Here is a 27,950-nt window from a genome sequence, read left to right as displayed (position 1 = left end):
TGTACTCACCACTGAGGAAACACTGCAAGTAAGTCAAAAAAACTTGACTTCAAAACCATTAAAGATAAGTGAAGTTCATAAGTCACTGGGAATCAATACATATTATTTTTCATCTGGTTTCAAATGTAAACATTCATTACATCTTGTTTTTATGTCAATAATTTTTGGTAAAGCCAATAGGCCTTCTTTTAATTTACTTTTTTATCCCATAAAATATGAACAGATACACATGTCATTATTATGACAATATCTCTTTTAATATATTTTCTTAATTTCAAAATGCCACCCAAGTTGTTAATGTATTTTCTGAGGTGTTTCTTTCCTTTATTCATTTCCTGAATTTTTTGTAATGTTTCCATGCAATTTAGTAAAGGTTTAGTAATGTCTAAAGTGTGAACAGAATTTTGAGTATCACACCTCAAGAATGTGTCCTGAACAGAGTCGGGAATTCTACTGCAGAACCTGTTAGAAACATATTCTACCCTCCCTTTAGTAGCATTGGTAACACAGTGATGTAAGGTTACGGAGAGGGAGGGGCTCCAAGAATACGTGGCCAAGAGTCTGGTCTTTGAAGGCAAAGTACCTTCTATTTTCACATAAAAAATTGAAGTCCAAGAAGTCAAATTGCTCAGTCAACAATACACAGCTGGTTTGTCAGTTAAGGATCTCAAAATCTGAACTACCCCCCACCCCATACACCAGTGCAATGATCTTCCCTTTATAATCAATTGAAAAGGATTAGGTGAATAAAATTTGATCTAATAAAACAATCACTCATAAGCCCACTATCTTAATACAATGTTATTTAAATTTTTGCATATTAACTTAGTATCATTTCCATATACATATTTATAAACAAAACCCACAGTACAGATACTATTTTCCATTTTCTTTTTATTTCATTTAGTATTAAAACTATGTATTTCATAATATGATGTCTTGGATTTGCTTCAAAATAGTCAAGTGGCAGAGAGGAATAGGTGTATAAATGTAACAAGACTGTCCAAGAATTGGTATTAATTTAAGCTGGCTGAGGGGTCCATCCTGGGGTTCATTTTACTTTTCTATCTACTTCTGTATGCATCTGAAATATCTATTAGAAACAACTAAAGAAGTTTATATGATTTATAGTTGGAGAATATATTAAAGGCAAATTAAAATACACATTATTTGAGGGGCAACCTACAACAGCGTGTCCACTGAGACATGCTGCCCATTTCTGTTTCCTAATCTACCTTAGTCACTGGATTCATTTTCCTGTGTGTGCACATCGCTTCAAATTCCGGTCTCAGCTGGAGCTGCTGCTGCTCCTCTTCGAAGTCCACCAGGTCCCACTCATACTCCAGTCGAGCTTGTCGCTGTTTCCAAAACTCCAAAAACAATGTGACTACAAGCAAAGAAATGTATAAAAACAACTATAATCAAGAGACAGAGAAATAAAGTGACTAAGAAAATAACTGGGTTTTCCTCTACTTTTAAAAATCATTTGGCTGCATGATTGTTCTGTCACTATTAAGTTGGACGATAAAATTATAAAATGATTAATGTTGGCATAATACATGTAATAATGTTGAAATAACTCATATATAGAAATTCAAGTTATGAGGTCGGCTCTGTGGCATAGTGGTTAAGTTCACGCCCTCCTCTTTGGCAGCCCAGAGTTTGCAGGTTCGGATCTCAGGCGTGGACCTACGTACCACTCATCAAGTGATGTTGTGGTGGTGTTTCACATACAAAACAGAGGAAGATGGAACCAGATGTTAGCTCAGGGCCAATCTTCCTCACCAAAAAGAGGAAGCTAACAGATGTTTCCTCACCGCAAAAAAGAAAAATTCAAGTTAATTTCTTAGACAGTAGTCCATGCAAAGAAAAAATTTTTCAGGCACATTACTGTCTCTCTTCATTCAGATAATGTGAAGTAACATTTAAACTTAACTTTTTACTAACATCTAGAATTTGTTTGTACGCTGTTTATTGAAATCATTCACAACTGTACCACTTTCTTAGGCTTAGGGAAATTTAAAGAAAACATAAGAGCCATTCCACAGCACAATCTCTCTCTCTCTCTCTATATATATATGTTTATATGTACACACAAATATATATTATATATTACATACAATTTTAATAAACTTTCATTTGAAGAGTAATATATTTCCAGAAAAGTATATCAAACATAATTGCACAATTGAAAGAATTTTCACAAGATAAACACGTTCATGTAATAAAAACCAGCATCAAAAAATAGAACACCACCAGCACCCCCAGAAACCCTCCCTTATGTCTCTTCTGAGCCAGAAATTTAACTAGTTTCCTAGCTTCTAATATCATAGGATAGTTTTGCCTGTTTTTGAACTTTACATAAATGGTAGGTTTTATGTCAAGTTTTGTTTTGGTTCAAGTTTGTTTGTAAACTGAATCCATGCTGCTGTGTAAAGCAAAAGTTCATTTCTTTTCATTGGTGTATAGTTTTCTATTGTATCACTAAATGACAATCTTCTCTGTCTATTCTTGGGTTCATGGGTTAAAGACTTGAGTGTAAGACCTGAAACCATAAATCTCCTAAAAGAAAACAGAGTGGGTAAGCTCTTTGACATCAGACTCGGCAATCATTAGTTGGATTTGACATAAAAGCTAAGGCAACAACAGAAATGTAAACAAGTGGGCTACATCAAACTAAAAATCTTCTGCACAGCAAAGAAAACCATAAACAAAATGAAAAGGCAACCTACAGAATGAGGGAAAATATTTGCAAATCATATTTTTGATAAGGGGTTAATATCCAAAATATATAAAGAACTCATACAACTCAATAGCAAAAAAAACAATAGGATTAAAATATGGGCACAGGATCTATTAGACATTTTTCCAAAGAAGACATACAAATGGCCAACAGGTACACAAAAAGGAGCTCAACATCACTAAGCATCAGGAAAATGAAAATCAAAAACACACCTGTAGAATGGCTATCATCCAGAGGACAAGTGTTGGCGAGGATGTAGCGAAAAGGGAACCCTTGTCCACTGTTGGTGGGAATGTAAACTGGCACAGCCATTATGGAAAATAGTATGGAGGTGCCCCCAAAAATTAAAAGCAGAAATACCATATGATCCAGCAATTTCACTTCTAGGTATTTATCCAAAGAAAACAAAATCACTACCCTGAAGCGATATCTGCTCTGCTTCCTTGCAGTGTTATTTACAATAGCCAAACCATGGAAACAACTTAAGTGTCCATCGACGGATGAATGAGTATAGAAAATGTAGTATATATATACAATGGAATATTATTCAGGCAACAAAAAAGACAAGGAAATCTTGCCATTTGCGACAACATGGATGGACCTTGAGGGTATTACATTAAGTGAAATACGTCAAAGAAAGAAAGACAAATACTGTATGATCTCATTCATATGTGGAATCTAAAGAAAATCATTGAAACAGAGTACAGATTGGTAGTTGCCAGAGGAAAGGGGTGGTGGGTGGGGGAAATGGGTGAAAGTGGTCAAAAGGTACAAACTTCTAGTTATGAGACTAAGTTATGGGGATGTATGCACAGCATGGTGACTACAGTTAAAAATGCTGTGTTGCATATTTGAAAGTTCCTAAAAGAGTGGATTTAAAATGTTCTTACCACAAGAAAAGAAATTTGTAACTCTGTGAGGTAATGGATGTTAACTAAACTTATTGTGTTGATCATTTTGCAATATATACACATATCAAAACATTATGTTGTACACCTTAAACTAATTCAGTGTTATATGTCAAATATATCTCAGTAAAACTGAGGGGATAAAAGTGGAAGTGACTTAAATGTCCAATAGAGAACTGGGTGGATAAGTGTGATAAATTCATAAAAGGCAATCATATTCCATTAAAATACACACACACACCCATCCACATATTATTGTTATGGAAGGAGTCTCATCACTCATTGTTTGTTGAAGAAAAAGTAGGCTTAAAACTATGCATATTTTTATACCATTTATGTAAAATTATATGAACACATGTGCCCACACATATAGAGTAAAAGATTCTGAAAAATCATTGCCAAAATAATGATTCTATTTCTAGTAATTTTAACATTATTTTCTCCCTGCGTCTACACACTGCTTGAAGTTCCTAGCATGGGTATGTATTTTTATTACAAATAAACCAAAAAGTTAAAAAAAAAAAAAGTATCTCCTACCATCCACTACAAAGCGTGCTACGCATCATTTTTAGGTCTCGACCCCTTGGATTAGTGTTGTTTCTTTAAGGTGGAATACTTTTCTTTCACACCTAGTCCGCCAACTCACCCTTTGATTCAGCTTAATTGGTTATTAGTTGTTGTACTAAAACAAATATCCTTGAAGTTCTTTCCATAGAATTTGGCCAAGACCCTCAAAAACCAAAGCTAAATCAATTCGCTGCTATGATCAACTTTTCTGAAAGAGTGATGGCAGCGCCCTTCAGAATCCTTACAGTCATGCTAGGTGTTCCACATACGGCTGCTCCTCCATCTTGCTGGAAGGTAAGTTAGGGTTGGTGCACAGTCTCTCCCAGTGAAAACAGCTGAAAACTATTACATTTGTCGTAATTTGTGTGCCTATCACTCACTTCTGATTCCAAGTAATGGTACAGGCAGGATTTGGCAGCACGTGATGAAGAGATGGCCCTACACTAACGTACCAAACTCGGGGTTGCTGGAGAAGTGTTAGTAAGCTTTCTCTGTCCTCTGTTCTCCCTTTGAATCTGGGCTGCTCTCTTCAGGCCACAGCCAAGCAGAAGTGAGAGAAACTCATAAAGCCCTCTGCTTCACACACACTCACAACTTTTGGTGCCTTTTTGCCTTGATCAAGATGCCCTTGCTCCCTTGCCCAGTTTTTAAATGCATATATTTGTGTTTGTTAAAGACTTTTTTTTTTAATTGGAAAGAAAAAGAGTCTATTTTTTCCCAGAGTCCCCTAGATTTTGGGACATATTTTAGAAGTCTTCAGACTTCCTCTTGCTGAGTTATTCTTACAGAAAATATTTTCTTCACTGATGGTAGGAACAACTTCATGACACTTCTATTTCCTGTGTGAAAGGAGAAAGACAAACTACGGGGACATTTCCAAAATTAAGGGGAATTCCACTTTATATGGAAGATTTTCAACAAATGGAACTGGAAGCTGAAACCAGAATTAGACACTGAGAATTCAGACTCAAACATTGATTTTTATCCCTCAGCAGTTTTTGATTCTTGTTTCAGTTTGTATCCGGGACTCAACATCTTGCAGCTACCAAATATTTATCTTTATTCTCTCCTAAATTAAGTACTTATTGAGTTTTTACCACAGTGCTGGGAGATAGTGTGAGCTGAATATACGTAAAGTTTCAAAAATTATATTTCTCTTGGGGCCAGCCCAGTGGCACAGCAGTTAAGTTTGCATGCTCCGCTCTGGTGGCCCAGGGTCCGTGTGTTCAGATCCCAGGTGCGGACCTATGCACCGCTCCTCCAGCCATGCTGTGGCAGGTGTCCCACATATAAAGTAGATGAAGATGGGAACAGATGTTAGGTCAGGGCTAATCTTCCTCAAAAAAAAATTATATTGTCTCTCAGAGAAATGAACAGATGATCAATAGAGACCATTTTTGGACCAAGGACTAAAGACCACTGATGTGGACTCCATCAGTGTATTGATGCCAGCAAAGACACAAAGATCTAAAATTACCTTTGGTACATAAGGTATGCCATTGGTACATGTTATACGGATGGGTCATATAACGTGGAGAAAGTTTTTTCCATGACTATTTACTCACCCCAAATTCCCATGAATATTGCAAAGAACACTGTTGACTCGTTATCAAATAAATGGGAAACCTTTAAAAACAACATCACAAAGAGTACTTAGTATCAGATGCAATACAAAGGAGGGAAATTGCAAGTCTTTTCAACATATCACAATACATCCTTACCTGTGAAGCCAAACACGTAGTATTTAGTCTCCAATAATCACACACGAAGTCACAGAGTGGGCACATGATAATCTGGCCTCCAATCAGAGGGTCACAGATTTCAGTGCTGCAGACGGAACAGCAAAGTCATTTTAAAAATGATGCGTGTTTGAGAGTTCTTATCAGAACAACCGTTTACACAGCTTCTCACATATGGCAGAGGGGGCAACGAAACAGCCATTTCTGTAGTAGGTCAAGCCATGCTCTGAAGAACAAAATCTTTAGAGCTGATCATTAAGAACAGATTTTCCATAAAGCACCAGATGAGGGGTAGCTGCTATGTTTGGGTCTTTTGCGGAAAAACGAATTATATGCTACAATGAGGAAACATTCTGAAACAAATGCTGGGAAATAACAGTTCCATTAGCATAAGATCACGACACTTTCTCTACACGGGAGACTCAGCTCACTTACCTGCTTGATGTATCGCTCATTGATAACAAGCCGTAAATAAAACAAGCTAAGCCGACTACAGCGGCAAAGGTCAGCATTTCTGTGTAAAATCCGAGAAAAACAAAATAGATGCCAAATTTTTCTCCAAAATAATTCCTGTGAAAGAGGGTGAAAATAGAATCAGAGGTTGGAAGAAGGATGCAGCCCAGGGAGGCTTGGTCTTGCATTCAGACAGGCCTGTGTTCTAATTTTGGCTCCACCGCTTTCTAGCCCTGTAATTTTGGTCAAGCTGCTAAACTCTCTAAACTTCACTTTCTACATCATAAAATGCAGGATGACGCTTCTCCACAGCATTGGTGGAAGGATTAAAAGAGATAACGCATATAAGTAGGAAGCCAACTGAGCGGAAGTTAAGTTTTAATTTTGAAATAATAAGGTAATTTGAAAAGTTCTAAAGAGTTTAAACGTTTTGAAATAAACTGCAGAAGATTCTCCAGTGTGACTTCTAGCAGTTAACTTAAATCAAAATGACATTCACAATCTGCACCGACCTTTGCTTTCTCTCTCTTTCTAAAACTGAAGAATGTACTCTGATCACAGCAGGCGAAAGCGAGTGTATGTATAAACTTCTATCTTCCTTCAAGTGTGGCTCTCTGATGGATGCTTACAGAATTGAGATGGGTAGCAAACCAAGGAATGAAAAGCGACAGCTTGATAAAAGTTCCATAGAATATACAGTTCAGCTCTTGCATTACAAAGAGTTGAAAAGTGACAGCATTACTTGGCATAAATGTTCGAATCTCACAAGCAAATTATTTTGTTCTTTTTTTTAAACCGAGTCCCCCTTACGGAATCCCTCAGAGAACCAGAGAATGTCATTTTCTCTACCTCAAAAAACTAGTTTTTTTTTTTTAAAAAAAGAATCATGTTCCTCATTCATAAAGAGCTCAGCTCACCAAATCTGTGAAGGCTTTCCACAGTTTCCTAGGCTGATAGATGAGATCTCTCTTGGGTTCACGTAGCATGCTATATATAAATCTATTAGCATATGGAATGTGCCATAGCATGGCTTAATGAGCGGTGTGTAGGTCCATGCCCGGGATCTGAACCAGTGAACCCCAGGCCACCAAAGCGGGGTGCACAAAATTAACCACTACACTACCAGACCGGCTCCTCCCAATGATAAAATTTTAAAATATTTTTCTCATATCCAATATTAATTTTATTGAATCTCCTTTATTCAACCTCTCATTCTTCTAATCTTTTCTAGTTAAACAGGCATCTTTCTGCTGGTACCGTCTTTCATTCTTTCCAGTCATAATAAACATTTTTACATTGTTGTTTTCCCTTGTTCTGCTCTTCAAACTACTATAAACCTTGAAACTAAATTATGAGTCCATCATATCCCCTTGCTAATTTGTCATTCACAACTTCCTTTGGTTTTCTCACACATAGGATGAGTGAACTTGCTTTTTTCCTTTTTTTTTTTTTTTTTGCTGAGAACTATAGCAATTACTGTAAAAAAAAGTGAACACTGCAATATGGCATAACATCAAAATCTAAAATAAAAGAAAATTATTTGATTTTGTAGAATTTACTATTCACCATATGTATTTCCATTTGATGCTTTAAAAGTTACAGAATCGATAATTTTTGTAAAACATCAATACCACTGCCATAGATTTAACCTAAAAATTCTTCAGAAATTCATACAGAATTGGATATTTTAATAACCTTACTTTTAAAGAACTACATTTTCTCCCTTTAAAATTTCAAGAATCTTATTTCATAAGAATTAGAAAAGAACAGTCCTCAAGAACTGCAGACTTTTAATTAATATTCAAAAGATTCTCAAGGGGCCAGCCTGGTTGCACAGTGGTTAAGTTCACATGCTCCACTTTGGCGGCCTGGAGTTCACAGGTTTGGATCCTGGGTGCAGACCTACACACCACTCATCAAGCCATGCTGTGGTGGCATCCCACATACAAAACGGAGGAATATGGGCACAGATGTCAGCTCAGAGCGAATCTCTCTCACCACAAAAAAAAAAAGATTCTCAAAAAGAGAAATACTGAGGTAAGCATTTATTTTATAAGGGTTTATAGAAATTATTTTACTAATCGTTGGGTTTAGGGATCTTAACAACACATTAAGAACTAAACCATCTCTTAAGAGGGCAAAAAGTAAGAGACAGGTCCTAGATCTGTATTATGGTAGAAATGTATACGTTATTAAAATAACATTTAAGGTGTTAAATTATCTTATTATTCAAAACAAAGAAAATGAGAGAAATCTAATAACATGAGACACTCTATAAAGACTGAAATATAAGGAGAACCCTTTGTTTTAAGTATTAATATTTTAGAAAAGTGTGCCTTATATTTATACCTGTGGTATTTCTCAACTTGTCCATTTAACTGACCAGACTTTCAACTCAACAGTGGCCCCAGACCGTCTAGCATGGCATTCGGTAGGCAGAAGACATTCGCTAATTCTGGTTGAGACATCTTGTGAGAAGGCACTCATCTAATTTTGTATTCCTAGGACCTAGGACTTAGTCTGAGGCACAGCACATAATCAAAGGAATGATGATAGAACTGAACTGAATACAGGCTTGAGGAATGAATTAAAAAAGGCAAACATTCGGTCTAAAGAGATTCATTTTTATAGTGAATCCACAGACATCTGAGAAACTTAGCTTAGCTATTACAATGTCTTGGCATTTTAATAGCACCATTATCATCACTGTAAATACATTTATTTAAGCTATTTGCTATATAGCAGAACATCAATTTTATTTCTAAGTATCAGGCCACTCAAAATAGGTGCTATCAAAAGAAAAATTATATGAAGCTCTTGAATTGGAAAGAAAAATTGGGATCAGAGGGCATATAAAATTGAAGACGGATAAACCAATGATTGCAACCTTGGCATTTCCATTTTTCCTGAAAAAATATAATCTATTATGACAAAATGATCAGTGCCCCAAAAAAGGCAGTAAAACTATTTACAAAGATTTGGACACGGAACTTAAGTTTGGTGTAGAGATAACAGAAAATATGTGAAATCTAGGAATTTGAATTCTTATATTCTAAATCTCTTTCTAGGCACCCCAAGACATCCTGCCTTCTTTTCTGTTTTTAATCCTCCATATCCAATCTTCTACTAGGTCCAAGAAATTTTGTCATAAAAACCTTTTTCTAATCCACAGTGCCCTCTCTTTCCTGTCACGAGTGGCTTGGATATGACTTTCAACATCTATTACTGGAAAGTTTTAACAGCCTCCTACTTCGCTGACTTCAGTCTTGTATCCTTCTAAACTACCTTCCTTCTTTCCAATAGGGTGATGTTTCCAAAGCAAAAATTGAACAATGGCCTTTCCCTCCTTCACAGGTTTCATCCTTTCATCTTAGCAGTGTTCTTCATGATTTTGTTCCTGATAAACATTCATCAATCTCACTACTATTACTTCTACATAAAGAACCCCGTGGACAATGCTCTTCCTCAGCCCAGGGCTCTGTACTTATTCTCTCTGCCTGGGATATTCTTACCTAACTTGTTTACCTAGCTACTTATCTCTCAAGACACAGCTCAAGAAGAAGCGTGTGAACCTTTCTCTGAGGTTGTCATACAGGCAGGTGCCTTTCCTCTGTGTGCTGTTCTCTGATGAGTATCACTCTGCTTTAATCATTATGCATTTGTGTGTCTTCCTGCAAATGCATTCATGTCAGGAAACCACGTTCTGATTATCTTCTCAGTCCTACCCTCCTGCCTGATATCTAGTGATGCTTAATAAATGCTCATTAAAGGAATGTGTGCATTGTAATTATATATCTATGGATAGTTTCCTTCTCTTTTAAGGATATTTTTATCAAATTTTCCCACAAAACCTTCCTCAAAACCATAAAAGCAACAAGGAGAGGAAAGAAAACCACACCTGATACAGGCCTTCAGGATCATGACAGGGAACACCAGGATCTTCAAATGACCCATAAGTGAAGAAATAAAGCCAATTCCAACACACCACCTGCCACCTGTTGCCACAAACCTGAGGTACAGAGAGCAGCGAGGAAGATGCTTATGGGATTCTAGGCACAAAAGGGAAAGCAGGGTGGAGACATTAGACAAACAGACAAGATCAAGATGACTCCCGGAACTAAAGTCTAACTAAATTCATAATACTGACCACATGTTGGGACCTGGTCATTCACAGCAACAGCTAAAAGGAAGGGGTCTGAAAATGAGCAAGACTGGAAGTGGCAGCCTCAGAAAAGCAATGTTCCTGGGGAAGAATCAGATACAAAGCGTGGTCCTCCTTAAAGGTGTGGAAGTAAAGAGAAAGAAGGAAATAAGAGGGATAATTAGGATCCTGTAGAAATGAAGAAATGGCACATGACAACCACACACCATCATCTGCAAAAGAAACTGCATGGAATAGGAAAGAACAAACCAAAGAGGGAACTCTGATGCTAAAAACTCTGTGAAATAACACAATAGGAAAAAGCAGACCATGTCCACACAAAACTACACTTAAAAAACCGAAAATGTGAAGCCAGCCCGGTGGCATAGTAGTTAAGTTTGTGCACTCTGCTTTGGCGGCCCAGGGTTCAAGGGTGTGGATCCCAAGCACAGACTCACACATCGCTCATCAAGCCATGATGTGGTGGCATCCCATGTACAAAATAGAGAAGTACTGGCACAGATGTTAGCTCAGGGACAATCTTCCTCAAGCAAAAGGAGGAAGATTGGCAACAGATGTTAGCTCAGGGCCAGTTTTCCTCATAAAATAAATAAATGAAACTGAAAGGGTGAAATAAAGGATTTCAGCTAATGAAAATTCTCTCAAAAGAACATGAGAAATACTGTAATAAAGCACTACAAATTGAATTAAATGCTCTCAAATAAATAATTGTAAATACAGGAAAACAGAATAAAGATAAAAATAAGAAGAGAAGTAGGAAAAAACAGGGATAAATTAAAAAAGAAGTGAACTCCCAGAAAAAGAGGAAAAAGAAAAATCATATAAAATCATATCAGAACTGATGCTGAAATTATGAGGTATTCAAGAGAGAAGAATGGGAGAATTAAGTGAAAATCTAATAAAAGACAATAAGAAAAATAGGAAACCTATGAAAAGAATGAAAATCACATAAAGAAGTAAAAAGAGTCTCAGAGAAGTTGTGTGATAGGAAGATAGACAATAGAAGACCAAACATGCATATGTTTGGTCCAAAGAAAATAACTAAAACACTGGGAAAAACTAATACTTTAAAATTATAACCCAAGAACACTTTCCAGAAAAAAACAAGAACAAAAATAGAAGCTACATACTGAAAGGATCCATGAGGACCAGAGAAAACTGACTTAGAACAATCAATTCCAAGGCATAATCTGTTAAAACAATCAAACTTTAAAACAAACAAACAAGCAAACTCTCAAAGACCTCTAGCAAAATGGTAAGGTAACATACAAGGGCAAAAGCATTTCCTACACGAGGCATTTTCACAAAGATCAGGAACAAGAAAAGGAGACTCATTATATCCACTATTATCTAACATTGCTCTGAAATTATTAGCCAATGCAACTGCACAAAGGAAAATACTTAGAGATCTAGGAAATAGTAAAGAAAAAAATATTTCTATTTAAAGATGACGATAATATACCTAGAGAGCCTTAAAGAATCAATGATAAAACTAATTCAATAAAGAATTCATCTTGGCATCAGAATATAAAATTAACACACAAAAATCAATAGCATTCAATATATAAATAATAACCAGTTAGAAGATATAATGTAAGAGAATGCATAATTTGTAATAGGAACAAGAAATATAAAATACTTAGGATAAAACTTAAGAAAGTTTCATAACCTATACAAAGAAAACTCTACAACACTCTTGAAAAAGCCAAAAGTAGGCTTGAAAAAGACGTCTCGTTTCCTTGATTAGAATGTCTTAATATCACTAAAATATCAGGCCTACCTAAGTTATTTTATAAACTTAATGCAACCCCCATAAAAATACCAACAATTTTTGTTGGTAAGGAGCTGAGCAAGTTGATACTGAAATTTATATGGAAGAATAAACATACAGAACGTACAAGGAAACACTGTAAGAGCTATGATGAGGTATTAGCCCAAGCAGATGTTGAGACATTACAGCAAAGTTGCTCAGAGTAAAATGGCCTGGTACTGATGGATGAATAGGTAGCTAGACCAACAGATTAGAACAGAACATCCAGAAATGAACTCGACTGCATAGCAAAATCTAGTATGTGATGAAGGTAGTACCTTGAATCACTGGGGCAAGAATGAACTTTTGAATAAATGGTGTTGAGACAAATGGATCAAATTAGATCTATTCCTCACAGGATATGCAAGAATAAATTCCAAATGGATCAGGAATCTAAACATAAAAAATGAAACTATGCAAACAGAAGAAAATGTGGGTGAATTCCTCTTTAACTCATGCATATAAAAAGGCATTCTGTCACTAAAAATCCAAAAGCGATAAAAAAAATTGATAAATTCGACTTCATGTAAAAAAAGAGTACTTCTATGTAGCAAAAACCAACCAACCAATGAAACAAACAAAAAAACCCCGTAATGAAAGTCGCAATGCAAATAAACTTGAAGAAAATATTAGGAATATATATCACAGATAAAGAGTTATAAATCTTCAGTATATACAGAGCTTATAAACACTGAGAAGACAAAAATCCTAGAGAAAAATGGACAAAAGATATGAATAAACAATTCATAAAAAAAGACACAAAAATGTCCCTTAACATACAAAAAGAAGTTCAACTTCATTCGTAAAACGGGAAATGGATATTAAAATATACTAAAATACCATATCTCAACCATCAGCTCGGCAACAATTAGAAAACTTGACAGTGCACTCTGTACTTTCATACAGTGCTGGTGGGAATTCCAAATGGTCCAATCCCAGTGAGGGGGAATGTGGCAACATTTAACACAACTACACATGCATTTACCCTGTGACCCAACGATGTAAGGTACAGGGATCTAGTCTGAAGATACACTCCCAACAATACAAAAATACACATGCACGTGGTTATTCATTGAAGCATCTTTTAATAAGTATGAAACACTGGAAACTAGCTCAATGTCCAAATACATATAATGCTGTACCATAAAGCCATAAAACGGATGAGGAATGCCTCTATGAATTCACGTGGATTGATTTTCAGGATACACTGTTAAGTGAAAATGGCAAAGTTCGAAAGAGTCTATATAGAATGCCACTTTTAACAATGAAGGAGAAATTTTAGCTAATACATATATCTCCTTCTTTTTATAAAAATAAACACAGGCAAGATAAACCAGCAAACACTGAAGTAGGTTAGTTCTAAGAGATAACTGGAGAAGAGGGCCAGCTGGTGCTGGTGTCTCACAGCAGGCCTGATGGGGCTGGTTCTTCAAGCGCTGGGAGCAACTCTGCGGCAGCAACAGGCAGGCACTGCCACAGCACTGTTGGGGGAAATGCTCCCAGGAAGCAAACAGGAAACCCGTTAAAAACAATGAAAACAAATCCTTTCCTCCTCCTCCAGCCTTTCAGTCTCTTCAGTGCCCCTTTCTGGCAGAGCCTAACAGTGAGCCAGCTGGTAAAGCATGTATGTGGTTTTCAGAGGTCCAGCCTCAATTTCACAAAGCAGACTATAGAAAGGTGGACTGGAGTTTAATAACTGGCTCAAGGCACAAATGAGATCCCACTAAGTATGCAGCCAGTATTTAACCATTCAATTGCCACTTCCTACCTGCACAACTCAGCCCCCATCCCTTGCTTCATCTCCTTCGTGGTGTCTTGGGGAATCCCAAGATGTGTCTCACCTATACCAGGAATGTCTTTCTCAGACAGCTTTCAATACTGTCTCCAGGCCACGTGTAAGGATCTCAGCTCGTCCAAGCCAATGCTGCTCAGTTCTCCAAGGAGAAGTTCTCCCTCCCTACTCTGAGATTCTTCGCCAAACCCTATCACATCTGCCATCCCAGAAGGTAAATCCTCTTAGAGGAGTGGTTTTTCTTTTCAGTCAAATTGACTGAGGTATAACTTACATACGATAAAATAAACCTGGCTTAAGCGTATTGTTCAATAAGTTGAAACGCATATGCACTCATGTAACCACCATCAGAATCAACATACAGAGTGTCTCCATCATCTCCCAAGCTCCTTGTAGTTAACCCTTTCCCCAACATCCTGATGTGGGTAACCACTACTTTGGTTTGGGTCCCTAAAGTTATGCCTTTTCCAGAGCAATGTTTTATAAATGAAAACATAAGAGTATGTAGCCTTTTGTGGCCTGTGTCTTTTCTTTAGTATAATGCTTTTAAGATTCATTCTTCACGTTGCATGTACTAGTAATTTCTTTCTTTTGATTTCTGAGGAAAAAAATCTATTGTATGGATACATCATAATTTGTTTATCCATTCTCCAGTTGATGGAAATTAGGGTGGTTTCCAGTTTTTTATTATTGTAAGTTACATTGTTACGAACATTTAAATAATGGTGTTTCTATGGACACACACTTCATTTTTTCTGAGCAAAGACTTAGAAGTGGGAGGCTGGCCAAGTGGCGCAGTGGTTAAGTTCATGTGCTCTGCTTCGGCGGCCCAGGGTTCACCGGTTCTGATCCCAGACGTAGACCTACACACCACTTAACAAGCCATGCTGTGGCAGACGTCCCACATATAAAGTAGAGGAAGATGGACACGGATGCTAGCTCAGGGCTAATCTTCCTCAATAAAAAAGAAAGACTTAGAAGTGGAATTGCTAGGTCATATAGAAAGTACATATTTAATTTTATAAGAAACTCTCTTGCAAAGTTGCTGTACTGCGTTGCATTCCCACCAGCAATGTTTGAGATTTCAGGTTGTGCTGCATTCCTGTCAGCACTTATGGTTGTCGATCTTTTAGATGCTAGCTATTCTAGTGGATGTATAGTGGTATCTCAATGACATTTTAATTTTTGTTCCTCTAGTGGATAAAGGTGCTGTGCATCTTTTTATGTACTAATTGGTTATCCATAAATAGATTTCTTTGGTGAAGAATCTGTTATAATCTTTACATACATTTTTAATTATTTTGTATTATTATTGAGTTGTAAGAGTTCCTTAAATATTCTGGATAAGAGTCTTTTGTTGATAATGGGTTGCAAGTATTTTCTCCAGTCTGTGGTTTGCCTTTTTATCTTTGTAACAGTGTCTTTTAAAGTACAGACATTATTAATTTTAACAAAGTCAAATTTATCCATTTTTTAAATTGTGCTTTTTGTGCCTCATCTGAAAAGTCCATGCCTAACCCTGGGTCACATAGATTTTTCTCCTACATATTCTTCCAGAAGTCTTGTAGTTTTAGCCCTTACACTTAGCTCTCTGATCCATTTCAAATTAGTGTAAATTTTCATACAGGAAAGGGTCAAGATTCATGTTTTTCATACGGATATTCATTTGTTCTAGCACCGTTTGTTGAAAGAACTATCCCAATGAGTGACCAGGCACCTTGCCGAAAATCAACTGAACGTATATGTACAGACCTATTTCTGGACTCCCTTTTTATTAAAGTTTTAATTTGGAAATAATTTCAAATATATAGAAAATTTGCAAGAATAATTCAAATAACATCCATATGCCTTTTAATTCTTTTATTGTGAAGATACTGTTCCATTTGCACTCTCTCCCTATATATGTTTCCTTTTATAACTATATATGTATATATAAATATCTTTTTCTGAACCATTTGAAATTAAGTGGATTAAACACATTACAGTACTTTGCCCCTAAATACTTCATTATCTAGTCCTAAGAATAAGGATGTTATCTCACACAACCACTGAAAAGAGACCCTAGGAATACCTGCTGTTTTCTGCAATTGCTACCTCTGTGATAATGTATTGTTTTCTTTTTTGCCTTTTCAGTTACCTCGTTTAAAACTTTACACCTAGTATCACTCTTGGCATTAAATTTTGTTAAAAATTTAAATTTATTAAAAAAATTATTTCACTATAGAAATGAAAAAAGAGTATAACTTTCTATAAATGGAAAGTTATAACAGAATGAAAAACTTTAAAAAGTTCCTAAATTCATGCTAGACACTGTCATCTGATGGATCAGCTGAGCTTCTTCCCCTTTGTTGTAACAGGAAATCAGCCAAGCGCTAGCAATGCACACCCACACTGACCTGCGACATAATGTGTTTGCATATAATTAGGGTTATACATATGAATCTTTGGGGAATACTTATAGCAGAAACATCTTTAGACAGTTAAAAACTGTTAGATGAATAAATACTCTCAATATATTCTGAATAATGTAAAACATGTAAACCTTCCTTCTCACAACTTTGCTGCTTTGAAAATATTCTCCAAGGGCACAGTGTCTGCAGATGCTCTTAGCAGTACTGATTGTAATAGTGAAAACTTGGGGACAGCATAATGTTTTTCAATAGAAAAACAGATAAATGAACTACGCAAAATTTATAATATGGCACTCCGTGTTTGGTTAGAAAGCATGAGATAGATCTGTGTGTACAGGGAAGGGTACCAATAATATATTATTCAGTGAAAAAAGATAATCTCAGCAAAAAATAAATAAAGATGCCACTGCTCTAAGAGAAAAAACGTGTTTGTGTACATGTTTCATCATGCATGCAGCAAGACTGAGTGGATATGACCAAATCTTCAAGAGTAGTTACTTCTGCAGAGTTCAATGGAGGTGAAATTTCACTTAAAAGTTTGAACATCTCTTTACTAGTTGAAACTCTTTTTGATAAATGTGCTACTTTTACAATTTAAAAAATTAAATGAGCATTATTCAAAACAATTAAAACATCCATCTAACAAAGAGTTCATACAATGATCTACAGAAAGCACCAGTTTATACATGCTGTCTTTTATTTATTCTCAAAAATTTCCCACTTATTTGCCTTAAATGAAGCTGTCGAGATAACATTTCAGTTGATTTGGATGTGTGCATTGAAATCAGTCTCCTTAAAAGGATGCCATTCTGCTGCGCAAACATAGCAGCACAAACATAAATCGTCAAGTAAAAACACTGCCTAGGAGGAAGAACCCATAATTCTAGAAAATGAAGTGAAAGCTGTCCTGAAAGCACTGGGAAGAAATAAGTTGCCAGGGGTAGATGGGAAATCGATAGATTTATTTCAAGCCACAGAGACTGAACCTGTCAAAATCCTAGCAAGAATATGTCAACAAGTATGGAAAACAAAACAATGACCTGTGGACTAGAAACACTCAATATATGTCCCAATCCTCAAGACAGGAGATGCCAAGGAGAGCAGTGACTACAGGACCATTGCTCTAATTTCTGGCGTAAGTAAAGTGATGCTCAAGGTGCTGCAACAAAGGCTTTTTTCTTTTTTTGGGTATGCTTTTTGGTGAGGAAGAGTGGCCCTGAGCTAACACCTCTTGCCAACCTTCCTCTTTTTTTCTTTTTTTTTCCTCCCGAAAGCCCCAGTATATGGTTGTATATCCTGGTTCTAAGTCCTTCTAGTTCTTCTATGTGGGATGCCTCCACAGCATGACTTGATGAGCAGTGTGTAGGTCCACGCCCAGGATCCGAACCAGCAAACCCTGGGCCACCAAAGTGGAGTGTGCAAACTTACCCACTACACCATGGGGCCAGCCCTGCAACAAAGGCTTTTATATGGAGCAAGAAATGCCTGATGTCTAAGATGGATTTTGAAAAGGGACAGGCACATGAGATTTAATTATGATTATTCACTGGCTACTGGAGTGCTCCAAAGAATTCCAGAAGAAAGTTCGTCTATGTTTCATAGGCCACAGTAAAGCCTTTGACTGCATGGCTCATGAAAAGCTACGGGCTGCTCTGAAAGAAATGGGTGTGCCTCCACACTTGATTGTCATGATTTGTAACCTGTATTGTGGACAAGAAGCCACTGTCAAGACAGAATATGGAGAGACAGGATGGTTTCATACAGGCAAAGGTACATTTTGTCTTCATATTGTTTGTATCTATCAGACAAGGGTGTATTTTATCCGTTTCATCTGCACACAGAACATATCATACGAAAGCTGGGCTAGACTCAGAGGAAGGAGGAGTGAAAATTGGTGGAAGAAATATTAACAATCTAAGATATGCAGACAATACCATCTTACTGGCAGAGAGCAATGACGACTTGAAATGACTTCTGACAAAAGTGAAAGAAGAAAATGCCAAAGCAGGACTGAATTTGAACATCAAGAAGACAAAAATCATGACTGCAGAACTACACAACCTTAATGTAGACAATGAGGACACTGAAACTGTTAGAGATTTTTGTTTACCTTTGTTCAGTCATCATGTAAATGGAGACTGCAGCCAAGAAATCAAGAGAAGACTGAGACTCAGAAGGCAGCAATGAGAGAATAAGGAAAGATCATCAAATGCAACAAAATGTCACTGGAGACCAAGGCCAAAGTTATCCATGCCTGCGTATTCCCAACTACTGTGGACGGGTGAGAAAGCTGCACAGTGAAGAAGGCTGAAAGGAAACAAATGGACTCATTTGAGATATGGTGCTGGAGGAGAGCTCTGCGGACACCCTGGGCTGCCAGAAAGGTGAACAAGTGGGTCCTGGAGCAAATTAAGCCTGAACTATCGCTGGAGGAAAACTGATACAACTGAGGCTGTCCTACTCTGGGCACATCATGAGAAGGCCAGGTTCTCTGGAAAAGACAATGATGCTGGGAAAAGTAGAAGGCAGCAGGAAAAGAGGAAGACCAACCATGAGATGGGTTGACACCATAAAGGAAGCCATATGCATGAGTCTACAGGAGCTGGGTAGGACTGGTGAGGATAGGACATGGTGGACATCACTCACTCAGAGGGTCCCCAGGAGTCAGACCCGACTTGATGGTGCATAACAACAAAGAGCAGCCAGAGGTCTGTGATCTGATGGATCCTTACCGAAATCATATCTGGACTCTCCTAATATCCTGTATCTATGTAGTTTTATTATGGTTCAAAGCAGGAAGCTGCAACCACAGTCTTCTTGCTTAGCTAATAAAACTGTCTAAAGAAATAGGCTGAGAGGGGCTGGCCCCATGGCCTAGTGGTTCGGTTCCTGTGCTGCGCTTCAGCAGCCAAGGGTTTCGCTGGTTCGGGTCCTGGGCGTGGACATAGCACCACTTGTTGGGCCATGCTGGGGCAGTGTACCACATAGCACAGCCAGAGGCACTGACAACTAGAATATACAACTATGTATGGGGCGGGGATAGGGGGGTGCTTTGGGGAGAAGAAAAAAAAAAAGAAGATTGGCAACATATGTTAGCACAGGTGCCAATCTTTAAAAAAAAAAGAAATAAGCTGAGAGCCTGGAACTCAGACAGGGTCAGACACTAAGCCTGTTGATTACCTGTGCCAAAAGATTTAAAAAAAGAAAAAAAAAAGAATTGAGGTTATATAACAATTGTCATCACTGCTCTCTGAGATTGGCACACACACATACATATCCATATACAACCTTTCTGCCATCTTCTAAATTCCTGGTCTCAGACAAAAACAAAACAAAACTTGTATATATTGTGGGGGACTGGAATTGGCCACCCCAAGATATGTCTCTTTGGCATGAGGATTATCTTGGGCTGGTTACTTTTAAAAACTGCAGACAGGAAAGAAACTCTGAAAAGTAGAATTTACTTACCCTTTGTTAAGAGACATTTACATTTGTAAAGGAAATCTCCATCTGTAAAGGTGTCTCCCACTCTGTACCAGGAAGAAGGGGGGATGACCTTATCTCTAGAAACTCTTAATCAATGTGGAAGGCAAGGACTTACATCTGCATAATAATCTTACCCTTGTTCACTGTGCTTTTCTGGTGCTCTCCCATAACTAACTCCTCCACCCCCAACATCCTCCTTTTGTCCTTTACCTGAGGGTGGCATTTAAGGTGGTGGCTTCAGCCCTTTTGGCAAGTTCCTCAGTTAGCCTGAGCCTCTCCCATGTATACATGCTATAAAGCTGCGCTTAATTTTCTCCTGTTAATCTGTCTCATGGGAATTTAATTCATTTTCCGGCCAGAAGGACCCAGAGTGGGTAGAGGAGATGTCTTCCTCCCCTACAATATTAAGCACTAAGTACTAGGCCCTATGCTAAAAAATATACATCTCATTTGATTATCAAATAACCCCATAGGGAAAGTACTACTGTTATTCCCATTTTACAGATGAGCCTCACAGAGGTTAAGTAACTCAACCAAGTTTACACCAGCTTCTAAGAGGAAGAACGTGGATTTGAACCTACCTACCTAAATATGAAGGCCAATATCTTAACCACCAAATTCTATCTGCATGGTGCTTTAGAGCGCTCTGGCAACAGCAATCTGCTCACAAATGAATGAGCAAATGATAGTGTCGATATAAAACTGAGAAGGTGTAAAATGCAGTGGGTGAAAATAGTCGTAGAAAGAAAGAATATGATGCCAGTGCGAACAAAAACCACATCATCAAGTTTTAATCAGTTTGATCCTGTGTACGAAACTTACCTAATCAAATCTAAAGGCTGCTCCTTGTAAAAATAGGAAAATCGAGCCCAGTTCTGGCGAAGTATATACCTTTCATTGACAGGGTTAGGAGGTTCTGACGGCTTCCAATATTGACCCTAGAGATAGTGAAGAAGAAAGTACTTGAATGACAAAGCAAAAGACCAGAGGAAGTAGACAAACAGTGCTTTTAAAAGAAGGTTCGTAAATGAAGCAAATGCTTTCTTACTTCTAGACTTGGATTTTCATATTCCGTTGATGTGGAATAATTTGCTAAAATCTACCATGCACTATAGTAACGCTTCATTTACTGAATTCTTGAACCCAGTTATTCAAAAATACAAGTTAAACTTTGAGACTTTGCCTTTACTCAAGCTCTTCCTTTCACCCAGAATGCCCGTTCTTCTCTACTCAAATTCTAATAGAACAGCCACGGCTCAGGGGTTCATATAACTACACAGCTAGCTGGGACTTTAGAAACAGGCTAACACTTTCATTTTACAGATGGAAAAATTAAACCCCAAGCAAAGGTAGGTGAGTGACCCACAGTCACACAGCTATGACAGGAATCTCCTCTATGGAACCTGTCTTGTCCTCACTGGCCATCACTGATAACCATTTCCCGAAAAACTTAAAATATATACAACAAACTTCAGCACTTAAGAGCCTCAGTATTGTTTCACGCCTAAGTTTTCCCCATGGTAGATCCTGCAGGGCCTTATTCACATCCCTTTAGGGCCCAGCAGAGCACTGACTACACAGCCATTCAAAGCATTCTTTTTAAGCGTTAGCCTACACAAGTGTACAGCTGAAGGCATTCAATAAATATCCAATTTAAAATTAAGCACATGTGAAAATCTCTATGTGACAAGGTATAAGATTTTATATCATCCAAATCCTAACTTTTTTCTTCTTCTGTAGCTAATCCCACTGAATCCTGAAAAATGGTATAAAAAAAAAGAAAAAAGCAGCCTATTTGGGAATATTGAAAAATAATTCTTTAAAGTATGTAAGGGAAAACCAGTACCTAAAGTTGCATTCAGGAAAGAAAGAAAAAAAAGTAAAATTAACGGTAAATTACTGCTATCTCTAATAAGAGCTCAGTAACCCCGATTTCCTAGTGAGCACAAAGGACTCTACAGGAATACTAGACGCATGGGTTAAAATTGCTGGTGACTGAGGATACTAGTTTAGCTCTATGACCTGGTAATAGTAAGAAGAGAATGAATGGCCTAAAAACAAATGAACAAACAAACAAATTCTCAAAATCTTCAAAAAGGGGATGAACCCTTTTGTGAAGAAAGATTGACAAAGAATGCATTGCAAAGTGTTTATTAACCCATCGTAGATCTCTCTACATCACCAAATGCCAGTGGCCTTATTTAGAACCCATAATCCTCTAGAAATTCTTTTGCTCCAGGGAAAAATTGTGGTGGTGAGGAGGATGGTTTCTCTGACATTTAAGTTAAATTCACCTGAATTGATACTCCTGTATCATTTTGGAAAATATTGCTGTATCCTTATAGGAAACATATCAAAGATAAATAATTAATCAGTGTTGAACAGACCTAGAGTCAATTCTCATACTATTGAATAAATACTGATAAGGAAAGCTGGCACAATAGTTTAAGTCCTGGAAAAGAGATAGTTTGGCTCTGTGCTTTTGGAAACAATTACAGCAAAATTCCCTTCAAAACCTGGCCAATGATTTGATGCTGCTTGTTTAAATGAAGATGCTCCGTTCTTCTATATTCCTGGGGAATGTGTTTCTCGAAAAGTGAGGACATCATCAAAAAGTCTTTTAAGTATGAAAGAGAGCAACGGAACAAAAGAAATGGAAGTTCCAAGGGGTGTGAGCTCTAAGGAGTGTACATAGGTTCAGTCACATAATGTCTACTGCCAACAGGTGGTGAAATTTAAACAGCAATATCCAGAAGGAAAGGTTTCCCTCAGAAACCCCCGGAAACTAGGCTGTCTTGGTTGTCAAGCCAAGTTTTCAGATTTGGTCGAATAGGTGTATCATATAAAATGTCACTTCTTTGTTGAACTTACAAAGCTCAATATTTTTGTACGATGATGTGCTGGGCCCTAAGAATTATTCTTCCCAAATTCAGTTGTCTCAAGCTTTCTTACAGGCGGAAGTCTGTAACTCGTTTTGCAGTTGTACACGTACTTTATTTCCCAGAAATCTCTGGTCTGTGAGCTTGGATTCACGGTCGTGTTCCAATAATACTTAACAGGAGGCTTTATATATAATTAAAACCAAAACTGTATTTGATGAATGAATACATGAATGTATGTAATTCAAATCCTTTACGGCTTCAAAACTGTATAAATGAGAAAAGATCTGATGGATTCAGATAGAAATTTCCAAATATGATGTTCTAAAAGGTTCCTTCAATATAACTGCTATTTTCAATATGGGTTCTAAAGAAAATTCATGTGAAAAGGTAACAGTTTTTTTTAATGAATTTCCAATGAAATCCCGACGTGAAGAGGTACTAACTATGTGTTTCAACATAGCTGGTCAAGTTCTCAGCTTAGATCGAGGGAGACTGTAGGGATTTCCCCAACATGAGAGAGAATTAACCAACCCGTCATGAAAGAGGAAGCAAACTGAAAATGTCTCTCCCAACAAGGCAGCCTGTGAATGTGGAAGAGGGAAAATGAATGGGCTCATAATTCAAGACCACAAATATACTTACATCATGGAGTGGATAGGCAGAGGAGTAAGTGTGAGAAGTGAGCAGTCTTTCAATCCCAAATCTTTTCTTCCCGTCTTCTACGCCAAAAGGACACCGTGAAAGAATATAATAAACCTACAAGGTAAGCAACAAAGAGACACACATTTCAGAACTTTATACTTTCCACATTTTTTTTCACTCACAATTTAACAATGTGCTACTTGGTCTGAGTATAGATACAGGCTATGCTTACAGAAGGAAGCTTCCCTTTGATGTTTGGGGGAAGACGTAGAGGGTGAGGTTGTGTAGAGTTTGAAGGTATTTTAGCTCCTGGGTATGGGAGCACACTATTCCCTTGGGGAGAAGGGGCTATGGATCATAAGTGATCTTGCTCCTCCTGTCCCAAGCTCCTCTGGGAGTCCCTTTGCCAGAATTCCTACGATAATCAGGGCTTCAAGTTGGAGTCTAATATCACTGCTCCCAGCAGTTCAGTCAGGGGAACATAAGGTAGAAGTGATACTTGGCCAAGCTGCCTTGAACACTTCTTCCTCTAATTACTCTGATGATTTCTACAGGGCCTTTTCCTGATATGTGAACATATTAAATCAACATTATCTCTATAATTACTTCGCAATCACTTATATCTTTATACCCATTTTCCCCTCCATGTAATTTGGGCTTTGGTGTCCTCTGCTCTTGGATTTCTATCAATTCAATTTTCTCTGCTTTTTGGCTTCCAGCAACTTTTCAGAATTTCTGCTTTTCTGATTTCCGAATTTGGTCTTTTTAGCACTGTTTTAGATATATTTGCCTTCTCCCTCTGTTTTTTTACATTTCACCATTTAAGAAATTAGAGATTGGAATGGCTGTTGTCCTTGAATCATCATTATCTAATCTGGTTATTCATTTTGAGGGCAGCTTAATATTCCATCTTGGTAAATAAATCATAATTTATGTAAGGCGGTTTTAATTTTTATGAAAAATATGATAAATATTAACTATTCTACATACTTCCGATTGTTTCCTTAGGAATGATTCACCGAAATAAGAGCTCTGTCTTGGGGTGTTAATAAAGTGGAAAATTTTACTCTACCAGATAGTAAGACTTAGTATAAAGCTATGGTAAAAGAAACACAGCATGGTATTGTCAAATAAAAACAAATCTGGACTTAGGGAAGACATTACTAGAAAAGATCATTGTGAGTGGGTGAGGCAGACTATTGCAATAGGAAGATCTGTGAACGTCTGAAAGTCAGACAGAAAAGGGCTTTTCTTTTATAGGGAGAAGTAAGTTCAGGTTCCGGAGTGTCTTCCTTTGTGTTAAGGAATGGCTATTCCACAGGCCAATGCTGGCTCAGGTTGAGGGTGCCTCATAGCTTAGGGTCCTGTGGGAAAGAGAGAAGTTTAATGAAAGTTTGGTCAATCCAGCTAAGAAGTACTTTGTTTTGATGGATCAATGGCGATAAATAGTTCAGCTGAGCATCTATGAAACAAAACACAGGAACGGGGAGTGCCTGTGTCTGACTTCTATTACTATAAGGTAGTAACAAAAGGAAGAGACTGCAAGAGTAAGAATAGATCTAAAAGAACTGATATTTCTCTGGTGTCTAAAGAGAAAGAGACTTTCTCCGCCTCCTTTTTTCTTAGAGCATTTCCTTTAGAGAACTTATAAGTTCTTTATCCTTTTGAGATGTACATAAATCTTTGTAAAAGCTAGACAAACCTCTTGCCAGTTTTACAACTCAGGAGTGTTTTTCTGAAGTTTTCTGGGTGCCATCTCTCTTAAATGTAAACGTCAAGAAAAAGAGCATCCGTATCCCCTTTTCTCTATGGGAGTAGAGCCTGGGCACCTGGCGCTAAGTTGTAACTACCTGCTCGACATAGGATATGAGAAGTTTTAAATTTTCCTTGGATAAAGACAACTACAGAACTCAGGTAAAGTTCAACCTTGTCAGTATTAACACAAAAATAGATAAAAAGATCAAAGCAGTAGAATTGAGCCCAGAAGTAAACCTATGAATACATAGATTCTTGAGTTATGACAAAGGTGGAACTGTAAAACAGTATGAAAAGCTGAATATTTTCAGTAATTGGTATAAGTTGAATGACTATACATCTTACAACAATAAATAGGGGGAAAATTATACAACGATATATGGGGGAAAAATTGGCTTCTATCTCACACCCTGCACAAAAATTAATTCCAGATGGATCGTAGTTCTCAATGTGAAAAGTAATATAATATAACTTCTAGAAGATAAAATAGGAAATTAACTTCATGCTCTTGGTGGTAGTTAAAGATTAAGAGCATTATTCATAAAGTAAAGGCTTGAGAAAGTAGACTACATTAAAATCAAAAACATTGTTTATCAAAAGAAACCATTAAAAGAAAGAAAGGGAAGCACAAAGTAGGAAAAAAATCAGTAAAATATACAATGATCAAAGGGCTCGTTTAAAGAATATATAAACAGTTCCTACAAAACAATGAGTAATGGGAAGACCTAACTGAAAAACAGACAAGAGACGTTAGCAGGGATCTCACAGAAGCACGTATCTAAATGCCAAATAAACATACACAAGGTGATGGATCTTATTTATGTCAGACAAATGCAAATTAAAACCATGACACAGACACAAATAAATTTCCATACAAAGTAATGAAAATGAATAAACAAAAACTTACATAAGAGGTAAATTAATCCCCCAAATGAACTTTGAGCCAAAGAAGCCAGACTTAAGAGAATACATACTATATGATTCCATTTCATAAAGTTTAAAAACAGGCTGAACTAGTCTCTGCTCTTAGAAGTGGCAGTGGCCCTCTGCTGAGGACAGAAACAGTGGCTGGCGGGCAGCACTGGGGCTTCCGGGGGAGACGGACGCTTTCTGTTTTGATCTGGGTGATGGTTACGCGGCTGTGCTAATTTTGTAATAATTCAGTGAATTGTACACTTATGATTTGTAAGCCTATCTCTATTTATGTTATTCTACAATTTAAAAAGAAAGATTGGCAATTTCCAGTATTAGGAGAGATATGTGGAAAACTTAGCACGCTCATATCTTGTTACCAGGAATCTACAATAGCATATCTTTTTGCAAAGGGTGATAGTGTAATATATCTAAAATTTTACATATGCATGCCCTTAAATCCATAAATTTTACATGTGATATCCATTTTGCAGAAAAACTTAAATATATGCTAAAATATGTAAATACCAGGTTGTAAACGGCAGAATTGTTTGTAATATCAGAAAAGTTGGAGACAAACTCAATAGCTGTCAGAAGTGGAAATGTTTAATAAAACTACGTTGTATCTATGTATTAGATATTATAAAATATATAGCATGAGACTCAGATGTCATGATGATTGTGAAGATGCTTTGAAAAGCATAAAATTCTATACTGATGTAAGATGCTCTTGTGATAATATTCAACTTGCACATACATAAACAATAGTGTTCTGGATGAGGGTAGAAAGGAAGGGATTTTTCTACATTAGTTTCCCAAATAACTTCCTCAACAAAGCGAGAAGAGTACTGCTCCCCCCAGAAGGGGGGGAAACTGTTGTGTTTTAATGCTGAATTAACCTAAGGTAGCGGCACTCTTTACAAAGAACAAGTCAAGATAAATGAATACTGGCATGTCTACACCTGATCCAGTTCCTCATCTGTTCCTACAGGGTCACCGGCCTTTTGTTAACAACTTTCTAAGGCAATAAGCATATCAGAAGTGCTTCACAATTTGCAGAGTGCTTCACATACACTCATTTGATACTCCCAACCATGCCAGTATCCATTGTTATCTCTGTTTTAAGAGAGGTTATCTTATTGAGAAGGTAGCAGAGTTAAGACTTGAAACCAGGTCTTCTAATTGTGTGTCATGTGCTCCTTATTCCCTTAAAAGCTGCCTCTTAGGATTGTTGTTGTTTTTTAATCCTGGTAAGAAAAGGGAGAAACTTTTCAGTTTGTGGATTCACATTTTTATATGTAAATTCTAGGCATTACATTTTGTTTAATATTCCTGTCAGTAAATTTAGGAACTAGAAAAAATGATTATTTCAAGATCCTTCTTACACACTTAAATGTGCTGAACCTAAAGACCTCTAGCTCCTCAGGGCAGAGGGCAGGCAGCCCCAGGGGAGGGTCTCGTGATTGCTGGAACCCTGTGACCACATTAATAGGCAACAGACAGAAGGGTAAGAGCAACAAAGACCCTGAGCTTTTTCCTTCTAAAGTCAGATCAACGATAACAACATCTAACACTCATGGAGCACTTAGCATGTTCCAGAAACTTCTCAAAGCAAATCATTCAATTCTCAGGGTAACCTATGAGGGGGATGTTATTCCTATCTTTACACAAAGAAACTGGCACAGAAA

General features: G+C 37.3%; 1 protein-coding gene across 2 annotated transcripts in view; it reads right to left on the bottom strand.

Moving 5' to 3' along the window:
• ANO5 (anoctamin 5) overlaps positions 1–27,950 on the bottom strand; it is a 96,157-nt gene that overhangs the window by 24,216 nt on the left and 43,991 nt on the right. For both annotated transcript variants that reach the window (XM_005612220.4, XM_070273438.1), the window contains 6 exons: positions 23,596–23,709; positions 20,894–21,009; positions 6,393–6,527; positions 5,940–6,045; positions 5,784–5,844; positions 1,236–1,387 (listed from right to left, as the gene is read on the bottom strand). In XM_005612220.4, coding sequence (XP_005612277.3) covers positions 1,236–1,387; positions 5,784–5,844; positions 5,940–6,045; positions 6,393–6,527; positions 20,894–21,009; positions 23,596–23,709 — 684 coding nt within the window. The remainder of the gene's footprint in view (positions 1–1,235; positions 1,388–5,783; positions 5,845–5,939; positions 6,046–6,392; positions 6,528–20,893; positions 21,010–23,595; positions 23,710–27,950) is intronic.

Source organism: Equus caballus, chromosome 7 (genome assembly GCF_041296265.1).
Source record: "Equus caballus isolate H_3958 breed thoroughbred chromosome 7, TB-T2T, whole genome shotgun sequence".
NCBI classification, from domain to species: Eukaryota; Metazoa; Chordata; class Mammalia; order Perissodactyla; family Equidae; genus Equus; species Equus caballus.
Note: the sequence above shows the minus strand (reverse complement) of the source record. Positions and strands in the feature narration are given on the sequence as shown.